Source organism: Gymnodraco acuticeps, unplaced genomic scaffold (assembly GCF_902827175.1).
Source record: "Gymnodraco acuticeps unplaced genomic scaffold, fGymAcu1.1, whole genome shotgun sequence".
Lineage (NCBI taxonomy): Eukaryota > Metazoa > Chordata > Actinopteri > Perciformes > Bathydraconidae > Gymnodraco > Gymnodraco acuticeps.
Window position 1 is genome coordinate 7,879 of NW_022990949.1, and position 12,122 is coordinate 20,000.

At 40.6% G+C, this 12,122-nt stretch overlaps 1 protein-coding gene across 1 annotated transcript in view; it reads right to left on the reverse strand.

Annotated features, from left to right (window-relative positions):
• Positions 1-289: 289 nt before the first annotated feature.
• The window catches only part of LOC117558684 (SH3 domain-binding protein 5-like), a 21,890-nt gene continuing 10,057 nt past the window's right edge, over positions 290-12,122 (reverse strand). Inside the window, exons 4-9 of the mRNA XM_034235028.1 lie at positions 4,398-4,562; positions 3,737-3,867; positions 3,420-3,462; positions 2,462-2,678; positions 1,943-2,317; positions 290-1,477 (exon numbers count right to left, since the gene is read on the reverse strand). Coding sequence (XP_034090919.1) covers positions 1,308-1,477; positions 1,943-2,317; positions 2,462-2,678; positions 3,420-3,462; positions 3,737-3,867; positions 4,398-4,562 — 1,101 coding nt within the window. The 3' untranslated portion in view covers positions 290-1,307. The remainder of the gene's footprint in view (positions 1,478-1,942; positions 2,318-2,461; positions 2,679-3,419; positions 3,463-3,736; positions 3,868-4,397; positions 4,563-12,122) is intronic.

Here is a 12,122-nt window from a genome sequence, read left to right on the forward strand (position 1 = left end):
GCCATGTAAATGGTCTGCAAAGTCTAAAATCCTAAATTCCTCCATCTCTGAGCGGTTGACCAATCACAACACAGACGACCAGCTAACCAATCACAGCAGACTGGGCTCTAGTTTCAGACAGAGGGTGAAAAGAGGTGCTGCAGAACAGGCAGAATGAGAACAATAAAGATATTTTTGATCATTAAAGCATGGAAACGTGTTACAATAGAAGCTCAACATATACAAATAAACCTGAACATTAGGATGATAAAGCCTCTTTAGGTGCTAAAAGACAATATTAAAAAATCAGTTATATGTAGAACATCTTTATTGCTTATTTTTTGTTAAACAAAAACAACAGTTACCACAAAACACTGTTCATATACAAGAATACAGGAGTATAAATATAGAATATCTGTACTAGGGGGTAGTATTTGAGCATTTCTCAACAAAAAAAACACAACAGACACACACTCAATAAATCATTCACTCTATCGCCGCCACCTCAGAGGGTGAGCAATACATTCACTCAATCATTCACACGTCCCAATGGAAGACCATTTGTGCTCAGTCTCTTCAGTTTAGTGCTCAGAGTACTGCTGCACTCCACGTTCCTACTCAACAACTATTTCTCCGCAATAGTCTCTGCATCCTACATTTTAACTTGATATTTAGGAGCTACAGAGGGAGCTCAAGGCAGAAAAAGACATTATCCAACATTTGAGACCTTTTTAGTCCCATTACGATCCTCACAGGCTCACTGTTGACATATTTTAGTGGTGCCAACTGTAGTATATATACATCGATAAATGTTACCCACATTGTCTGACACATAGCTATTAAGATGAAGACTGCAACATGATTATTGAGACGATTAACATCCATTAATATGCGACAGGGAAGAACATTTGCCATACTGTTGTACAACACACATTTCTATGTGGCACAACATAGATTTGTTCTTCTGTTATATAGAAACAGAGCTAACAATATCAATGTAATGGTAATAAGATGCATCCTCTTTGCAATAGAAAGCAATGAGGTTTATGGGAAATGCAGTATTTTGAATTCTAACACTACTAACACCAAAAATGACCAATTATCCTGTCCCTGATCTCATTTGTTTAAGGTTCAAAATCTATTTGACAATGATTCACTGATGTTAGAATACACTAGCACTTTTAATATGACACCATCATAAGATCAGACAATAGCCATGTTGTCAGTTTCTTTAGCTTGAGCATTTTTATCCTGCCGTCTCCACATCTTCTGCTCCAGTTTGAGCCTTGAAGCTGCACTGAGTGAGTGTTCGAAATGTGACACACACGTTAGACACTGTTGAGTAGCAGAACAGAGCTGGGAGAGGACATTTCCGGATTCATTAAATGTGGGTCCTGTTCCTCTCCAGTGTCACCTTCTTCTTGTTTTTGTGCTACAGTCAAAGTTAGCTTGTTCAAACCGGCTTCTAGCGTCGCCTCGGCTCCCTCTGCTCGTTCACCTGCAACACACACACAAACAAAGAGTATGTAATTGTGAACACGTGGATGTTAGAATGAACAATGATACACTTTTATCGTTGCTGTCTTAAACAGAAGAAACTTTGGAGTGAATTTTTCCTGGAAATCATCAAGTTAAAGGTGTTCAATATTGATATTGGGCCTTGAAATGATGCACCACACCCTAAATAAACACGTGTAAGCGCCTTTCAATTCATAGTTCTTAAAAAATGGCTGAATGACTGAACAACAACAGCTGCTACATCTTCATTCATTCATATCATATAAACATTTCAATACATAGGACATTTAAAAAAACATTTTAGAAAGTATCCTTGGCCAACTGAGCTCTGTCAAAAGTTACACCTCTACAGCTCTCTCATTAGCATGCACTACATTTCAACATATAGGATGAAGCATCACAAGTGAACACACATGTCACACACACTGATGCGATGAACACACACCTCTCTCCTGGTCGCAGTCTGGGGAGGAGGCTCCGCTGCACTGGCTGCGGGGGCCCAGGAGAGGCGAGGCATGGCCAGAACCCCATGCCGAGTCTGGGTCATTCGAGCTACAGGGGCTGGCCAAATCCAGTCCGTCGGGACAGGAGGAGGAGTGGACGGAGGAAGAGGGGGAAGAGGGGGAGGAGGAGAGGAAAGAGCTGGGGTCGTTGTGAGGGGAGGATGTGTGTGAACAGGGCCCATCCAGGGGGGTGGAGGTGGAGGGTTGGGAGGAGGATGAAGAAGGTGAAGCTCGGGGTGAGGAGGGGGAGTTAGCGCCGATCTCCTCCTCTGAGCTGCTACTGTGACTGCCTTCTTCTTCAATTGATACGGACACCACTGAAACACACACACACACACACACACACACACACACACAGATATGAAACATTAGACATTCATGCAGACACACAGATGTACCAACAAAACATGTGGATGGATGATATGGATGCATATTCATTTCCAGGCCTCAGCCACACTCACTTGACAGACCGTCCGACTCCATCTTGAAGTTGGCGATGTCCTCGTGGCCCCCGTCCACCTCCGCGCCGACACCTTGCTCCCTGGTTCCAATGGCGAGGGAGCGTCGCTGGGCATGGATCTCCTCGGAGATGCTCTCCAGGCTGCGTAGCGCTGCACGGTAGTCGGATTTGGCAACGACAAGTTTGGCCTGACGCTCGTCCACATGACCCTTGAATTGCTATGAGAAATAAAAACAGGTTCTCAAGTTCAAGGTTCTTTATTTGTCATACGAACATAGCTACAGAGTAGTTATGTCGATGAAAATCTTAGGTCACAGGCTTCTCCAACAATGCAACACAATAATACAGAAAAACAGTAAGTAACGTGCTTTCTTGAAAATATACTGTAAACACATGAGAAAAGAGTTTACTACACAGTTAGGGATAATGCATAGGTGTTCCTATAAATAAAATCTCTGAGCACAAGACACTAAATATCATGGTTTCTTCTTTTCAGAAGTTTGCTCAACAAATAAAGCTTTATTATTATTATTTATTGTATTCATTTGCATTGCATTTGATATCCAGGCAATCCAAAAATAACTGAAAGTAACCAGCTGAAATTACTTTTATATTTTGATATAAAATCCGAACATATCTGAAAAATGAATCAGAATACTTTCTCATATTTCGAGAAGAAGTTGAAGTAAACTTGTGCAATAAAAGTAGTTGTAGCCACTGGGACATGTGTAGGCAGACCATGTTTGTCTTATGGTTTAGCATGTTAGCAAACATTGATAATAAACAGAGAACAAAATACAGCTGTCAAATTTAAGAGTTTACAAAAGTTATTGCAATTAATCCTCAGATGACAAAGTGACTTATCAACTGATAAACATTAGCATGGCCAAACAATTATAAACTACAGTGCTTTAAACAGATTTGTCTCAAAGTATCTTTAAATCTTTATGCATACATACCTCAAGCTGTAGATAATACTTGGCTTTCAGTTCAAAATACGGCCTACAGGGGGAGAAAAAAAAGAAAAACTGAGAAAGAGAAAGTGTGCCAACTGTCACTGGAGGAGGAATAACACTCCTCTGTGAGCAGTCACATTCCTGGGCCCTGACACACGGAGCACACCCAACACAACCGAGGCATGAAACATCTGGACTGCATCAGATGACATAAACGTAGCCCTGTTTTCTCCCAGAGAATCACACACACTCAGCGAGGCCCAAGCTAAGGAGGAAAAGACAAGGAGACATTCAGAGAGGAGGAGACAAAACGCACAGACCTGGATTTGTTGATGGAGCGTTTGAGTTTCTTCTCTAACTGCTTCATGTGTGTGATGCAGGAGTTGTAACTGGCTGCTGTTTTCTTGTGTTCAGCTTCACTGCGCGTTCTCTCCTGCTCGGCACCCATCACCTGAAACAATAAAGAGGCTTTTTATTTTAACTGTGGAAACTAGGGTTTGGTAATCAGACAAATTGGATTTAGCAGGGCTGTTCTAGTGGCAATTTATATGGTCATTTCTTACGGTTGCGATGGTGTATTCACAGATTCTCGCGAAAATGTGTAGTGTTAGAATCATTCAACAGGTATGTGCCCTTGCAAAGACGCAAAATTGCTTTAATTGGGACATACGTCTTGTTCAGTGTAATACCAAAATCTGTGATATTCTTATTTGCAATGTGCCCTTCTATGATTGACTTTGCTTGCACAAAAATATTCCAGCAAATGCCGTTCATGGGGCTGATGGCCGCCTGTGTAAAATGTTGACATATTTCCCAACCCAACTGGAAACCAAGAAAACAATGGACAATTCCAGTATAATTATATTGACTACTTTTACTTTTTCTTAAATCTCTATATCAGTAGCAGTCTAAACCTCAGCTTCGACCACAAACTACTAGTTGGGCTGGAACCTTTTAGTATTCTTTGCATCATGTTCGTACCCTCTGTGTGGCATGGTTAAGCATTTCCTGCCAAGCGGAGTCAAACTGGCGGCTATCCTCCTCCAGCAGCCTCTCCTCGGCCAGGGCAATGGTCTCCTTGGCGGCCCGCAGGAACTCCACCGCCCGCTGGAACTCCTGAGTGGCCTTCTGTGCTTCAACCTGGGCCTAGAGTTCAGAGAGAGAGATCAGATGTAATAAATATAGGAGGTAGACAGAAGTGTCCCGCTAAAATGTCCTGCTGGGACATTTCTGAACAATCACAACAGAACCAGCCAGCAAACCAATCAGAGCAGACTGGGCTCTGGTTTCAGACAGAGGGTGAAAAGAGGTGCTGCAGCACAGGCAGAACATTTGAGAACTTTTTGAACTTTAAAGATCACCTATTATGCAAAATAATTATTATAAGTATTTATACATAAACATGTGTCCCCTCTGTGTAAAGAGACTCTGAAAGTTTCAGGAATAATGATTCTCTCTCTTTTGTTCTGATCCATTTATATAAAAACCTGTCTGAAAATGAGCTGATCAGATTTTGGCCACTTTATGATGTCATAACGATTGTTTGTCTTGTGTAACCATTAGCCAATCACCAACCAAGGTAACCGCCCCCCCCCCCCTTATCACCTGAATCTCCTCCTATACCTCATTCACACCAACGCAACTCCGGTTCAAGCTCCGTGCTAGAGCTTTTCAGGTTCAGAACCAGTTCTTCGGTTTAGCTCTGGCTCTTTTCACACCGCCCAGAGTCCGACTGGTAATGCGTCGTTGCGTCATCGTTTGCGTCATGACGTAACCGTTTGCGTGCCTGCTTCATAAAGCCAAACCGCGCGGATGAAATCAGTTGCATTAATTTCTTATGGCTCTATCTGCAGCTTTTCCGGAGTCATTTCTGTGGTTTAGTTATATTCTTATAAAAAAGTGTACTCGTGTCAATAAAGGTTTTTTTAAAACACAACTGCTTCCGAGGTCGGTCTTATTTCATAAGGTGGACTGAACCATGAGTGTGGAGTAACGTTGTATCTTTCATTTAAATTAACTGTAACCTTCACCCAGGTATGTAACAGCTGTTCTCAAATGAACACGTGAAGTAAAGTTGAATATTTATAGATTTATAGATTTATAATGAGTTATAATGAGAGGTGACACGTTGCTTCACCATGAGCAGAAACCTTTATATATACAGTCCAGAGCCCTAGAGAGATTAGTATCTCTAGGGCAGTGATTCTCAAATGGGGGTACGCGGACCCCTTGGGGTACGTAGGGGTACTGCATTTTATATAAAACATTCCTAGAACCACCAAGGGGGTCCTCATATAAACATGTCAAATGTGTGTATTGTATTTTATAGTTTTTCACAATAACATATTACTTAAATTGAAAAACTCCTTGGGAAAATCTGTTTTACAAAAGTGTTATGTTATTTTTTTTCATGCATGAAGATGAAAATATCCTTAGTTTGTTGTAATGCATACCACGTAGGAGTTAATACATCACACACTGAGGGAACATCACTATATTGTAATTATTTGTATAGGCTTTTTCGATCAAAAATGTTCGGGATCGGTCAGGGGTTACTTGGCTGAGAAAGTGTTTCAAAGGAGGTACATTACTCAAAAAAGTTTGAGAAGCACTGCTCTAGGGCTCTGATACAGTCTATGGCAGAAACTCTGAAACTCTTGTTAAGTTTCTCCATCGTTGTGTACAAACTGGATAAAACGCGGGCTTTTTGTTGTTGTTCAGGAGTTGATCTGTCCCTTCCCCCGCCTCGACGTAAGCGTGACGTATGCGGTGCTTTTGCTCTGGCCGGACAATTTTTTGGTGCTTGAAACGAACCGGATTCCGGAGCTAAGAGGCTGCTCCGCTGCGGTGTGAAGAGGAAAACTCGGTGCTTTTCAAGCTCCAGCTCCGAACCGGCCCTGAAACACTGTTGGTGTGAATGAGGTACTAGAGCACCATTGGGTTCTTTTTAACCAAATATCTCTCAGAGGGGCGTGGGGAGTGGCTCCTGATTTTCATCTAAAGTAACAGACAGAGAATCAGCACTTTTGAAACAGGGCTGAAACAGAGGGGATTATGGGATGCTGCAATGATCTGTTTGGTGTTTGGAGCCAAACACTTCAGAGACATGTTTTGTATATATCTGAGACCTATGATATATTGATGAAAAACAGAATAATAGGGGACTTGTAAAGCATGTAAACATGTCACAGTAGAGGCACAAAATACAAATATGAACCTGAAAATGAACATAATATGTCCTCTCTAATTCCGATGTCATAATTAAAGTATGAAAAAGCTGATAGAGAGCTTTAAATCATGGCATCGTGTCATCAATTTGTCACTAATTTCCAACAGCAAGTGGTCATAGCCTTTGTTCTCACATGAGTGCAGCATTAGTCCTTGTCCTGCCTCCTGTGTGTATCCAATGTCATCAATTTCCTCTAAAGGAACTATGGTTACTTATGACAGCTATAGAGGAGTGAAGAGATGGCACATATATACGCACAGAGAGATCCTTGATCCAAAAGACAAACAGGAGCTTTGTCACTAGGAAACACTGACACACACTCAGTGGGCTCCTGCTGCCCACAGTCACATTCAATGGAAGGATTATTCCCATCATGCTGGACATATTTAGACCCACTTAGACTGGCTCGACTTAAAGGTCATTAGCTGAATACAAAGCACTTGGAGAGACTTCTTTAAATTTCCAGGGATGAGTTAAAGAACATCTAAAGAGTAATTTGTAAATTCAATGTGTGCTTATATTATATGATAAGGCATGAACATTTAGACTTCATGTTTCTTTCACAAGAACTTGTTTCAAGACAAAGCAACAGTATAATCCGACTGAAAGCTGTCATACATACATATACAATTTATATTGATTTTGATGACGTTGTTTTGAGAAGGCTTTACCTCTGAATAATTCACAAAAATAAGAAACAAAAGACCATTGTTGTCCTCATACCCATCATGCAGATTTTCAGTTTAGGGTCTCAAATGGTTTATAGTACGACGAAAGTTTCCAAAACATCTGCGAACAATTCTGCTCCAAGCTTTCTGGCATATCATTTTACTTGCATGTGAGGAATAAATTCTGCAACATCAGGAGGTCCCACAGACTTCCTCTAAACCTTGACAAGCTTTATGAGGTTAGAGTACATTGTGTACAGTGTGACAGTTTAATGGGACACATTTCCCTTCAAACTGAAGGTTAATAAGTTGTAAGACGTGGTCTGTAAGCCAGTATGTCCCTGTTTACACAGTTTTGTCTTTCTGCATTGATTGTGTAATACAATGAGGAATAACTTTGCTGGTCTCATTTGTGTTCCTATCCTTGAGCAATTTGAATGAATAATTGTTTGCAGTGTCAAAGCCAAATGTCCTTTTTCAAAAGTGAAATAAAGACATAAATTCATGTTAAAACCAGACGATTTCATAGTCTCTATGAGACATTGTTGGAAATACAAATGCATTTTCCCGAAACCAATACAAGACAGGAACTTGACCCCAGTTGCAATTCAATGGTTTATAGAAAACGCTATTTCCCGTCCTTACAACTGCACACTTATGATCAGTGGGAAAAAAAGCGGTCTGTGCTGTGTTTTCCTACGGGAAAGTGATGCTGGAAATGACCACAGAGCATTGCTTTCCAAGTTCATATTGCTTCAACTTTGACGTGAGTTGCCGCTGTCCTTTGAATGGGCAACAAATTAGATAACTGTATGTGACGATCATCAGTTTTGATTTTAACTTTTTATGCATCAAATGTAAAAAACGACTAGACCTATGTTTAGGGACCAACAGGATATAGGAGTTGTTTGAAGAAACTGGGTTTTCCATTAACCCAAGAAAAAAACTCTAATAAATATCACAGCAACTAAATTGGTGTTAAATGAACAGGCAAAATGTAACATACATAGTGGCTCGGCCAAACCAAAGACAAAACAAGGGGTAATTAACATACAAATGGACACTGACAAAACCCAAATCCACCCTTTGGCATGGTAGCATGTGGTTTGTCCCAATTTGTCCCAATTAGCTGCCTGCTTGCAGTATTTATGAGTTCTCAGCCCTCAGCCACACCTTTTGCTGAACCAGGAAGTAACCTCCCCAAACGACCACGGTAACATGTGTTGCTGTAACCAGTACTCGAGTTGAGGGGGGATGAGGGGGGATGGCATCCCCCCTGAAATAAAAACGGTCAAAATCATCCCCCTTCTAAAACTGCCATTCCCCCTTTCTATCCCTTATGTAATTTTATCAATGAACGTGGCACTGGTATTACTGCTATTTCAACATTAATTTTGCGCATTTTGAGTAAAATACTGTGGGCGAGGGAGCACGCAAACACGCAATGACATTTTTACCAAGTCACTGACGCTATACTATGCGAGTGCCCTAGAGGGCGCCAGAGCGCCGTGATGCGCCTGTTTGATCGATGCCAGAAGCGCAGGTAACGGTCATCACAATGGCCAAGCAACCAGGAGGACAACGCGATCTGAGGGACTTCATATTTAAAAATACTAAAAATAACATTTCAGGTCAGTCAAGAATCAGTAATCTTAGTCATTACTCACTATTTAGTCACCAAAGGTGGAATCTATGGACATAAGCAGCAATAACAACTTAGTTTGGAGTTTAGCTACGTTTTTCTCTCGTGTTAGCTAGCTGGTAAGACTCACAACTGTTGATGAAATGATACCACCAGCACCAGAAGAGCTGAAACCCCTCCTTCAAGCAGTGAACACTCTGGTCATCTCCACAGCTGAGTGTGAACGTGGGTTTAGTCAGATGAACATTTTAACCACAACTAGAAGCTCCCTAGAGGTAAAAAGCATGTCAGCCTTGCTTTTCATCAAGTGTGTTGGCCCTCCACTGAACAAGTTCAGACCAGAGGTATATGTCAAGACTTGGCTTCAAAGCCATTGCTTAGCTAACAATCCGAAAGCAAGAGCCAGAAAAATTGAGACCAAAAAACATGATTATGAAAATCTTTGGAAACTTCTATGAGATGGGGGAGAGTGGAGTAGGCAGCCATTGACAACATTGGTCCTATTTTGTATTATCTGTATAATCTGTTAATACATTTTCATATTTTGTAAACAATTTCAATTTGCACTTAATGCCCTGTTAAAAAAAGTAACATTGGTAATGTTAACATAAAATATTTGTATTTGAACTGCAATAAAATGATGACGGATCAATATTTTCAAATTGTTTTCCTCAAATTTTTCATGAAGTGTTTAATTTACATAATGATTTAATTAATTACGATAAAAATGTAACCCTTTAGATACCCGTTTTGATCGTATACTAGTAACTGCTTTTTTGAAAAAATACACTATAGTTCAATATTCTAAAAACAATTTTGACTTTATTATTAGTATAATCAGTTGATCCATCTGAATAATAAATGAGGGACTGTTAACCTACAAGATTTGTACCATAGACTTCCATTATAACCACATTTTTGTATCCCCTCCCCCCCTTTAAATTAAAGTGAAAAAAAGATGTTGCACTAATTGTCCTCTGCATTTGACCCTAAATGTTAGTGGTGCCATGGCAGCCCGGGGACCGACTCTAATTCTGAGGTGCCTTAATTGGTCAAGAGCAATTAAAGGAGTATCTGAACATCCATAACATGCATGTTGTTTTAGGAGTATAATAATGATCTTTATGCTGGTTGGTCTCCCACCCTCTGCGGGTTATCAGCACAAATTATGTCCCCATATGATAAAATCCACCATCCCCCTTGATTTTTTTTTACAACTTGAGTACTGATCACATCATAATCATATATTTCCTTTTCTGAGTCAGCTGAGCCGTATCTGGCCGTGCAACACTCACAGTGTCACATACTGTATGCAGAAGTATTATTTGAAGCAACACATTAAGTTGACGAAACACTCGAGTCAAATGTAATTAAAGTCAGATCCACTCGTGTGTTAGACGGGGTGATATCATAAACCTGTTAATGTACGCATTCAAACACTTTTTCTCTATGTGGCTTTGATCCTGGACGTGTTTAAGTCATGGATGTTTAAAGTTGAACTTCTTCATATGTCTAATATTATAGTTGACTTTTAATTCAGGAATTATGATGCGCTGCGCTGTCAGTATGCTTCTCCATGTCTGTGATTGGTCGAAAGCTCCAAATACCACCCCTTTCATGTGAACGCGCAACTAACTAGATAGGACACGGCTGGCTTGAGCGATCCACTTGATAACCCGCGTCGTAGTACAGTTTAGCGAGAGCGCGTATGTTTTGGTTTAGGCCAACCGGCTAACTCAAACATATCCAGGTTAGGTTGAACCAGCTTCGTAGTATAGGCCCCAGATGTCAGATGTCTGGATTTGAAGTTATCAGAGAAACAAGGTGAGAAAATGGCTGCAGATTACAGTGTCCATCAGAGCTTTTCATTAAAATAGATATGTGTTGCATCCTAAAGCTAAGACAATTAAGACACAGGGAATACAAATTAAACATTTAGCTCAAACAGGCTAAAATGCTCTTATAGTTTAAGTGAACTGCAAGCCTCTGGGTGTTCGTCACTACAAGCAACACAACAAACAACTTTATCATAACAGACCCCAAAAGGTCGATGTAGTTCTCTCAGCTGTTATACTTTTTTTCTCACAGCTTTCCCTGCCTCTGTTACATTAACCTCTGTGACATAACCCCCCTGCCACTATCGGCCATGTTTACGATAAACACTCCAACAGTGACGTAGGTTTGCAAAGATCTCACACAAATTGAAAATTGTGTCTTGTATTGTTGAGATATCTTGAGCGTTGCAGCGGTTTGATAACCTCTCCAGAGTCCAGGGTTGGAAAGGCCCCTTTGGAGGAGGTGAGGGGATAGAGATAGAGGAAGGGAATAGGAAGATAATAATTGGCCTTTTGCACATAATCTGTAGGGTTGAATTTGTCCGACGTCATGACCCATTTCCCAGGCTCGGGGATGAGAGGGAGTTCAGGGAAAACAGAAGGATGATGGATATTTGACGAGGGGATACCATGAGAGAGGAATAACTCATACTTTAAAGAGGCCCTATCATGCTCATTGTCATGTTCATATTTGTATGTTGTGCCTTTACTGTCACTTGTCTCAATGCTTTAATGTTCAAAAAGCTCTTTATTTTTCTCATACTGCCTGTGCTGCAGCACCTCTTTTCACCCTCTATCTGAAACCAGAGCCCAGTCTGCTCTGATTGGTTTGCTGGCTGGCTCTGTTTTGATTAGTCAGCGATGTGCTGCTCCTTAGCCAATCACATACAACGTGCAATAGAATCGCAAGTGTTACACATGTCGTTATGTTACACTTGTAAATAGACTCTTCTTGCACTATTTCTATTCTATTTTATTTGTATTTACTTGCACTATTGTATCTGTGTTATTGTGTTGCACTGTTGGAGGAGCCTATGACCTAAGATTTTCATTGACATACAGTATCTACACTGTAGTAGCTATGTACAAATGACAATAAAAGCCTTTAAACATTTTATAGACAAAGGAGTCCAATGCCTCGTCTCATGCAGGGGGGGAGTGTGGGAGAGAAACTCCTTCTGGAGGGAACTTTGGGATTTTAGCCTTTGAAGACCATTTATATGCACAAAAACCTACAGTATATCACAGACTACAGGAAAGAGAAAATCCCCAAAAGCATAATATAGCCTCTTTAACGCTATGCATCAATAGTTTTATCAAGTTAAGAGAAAA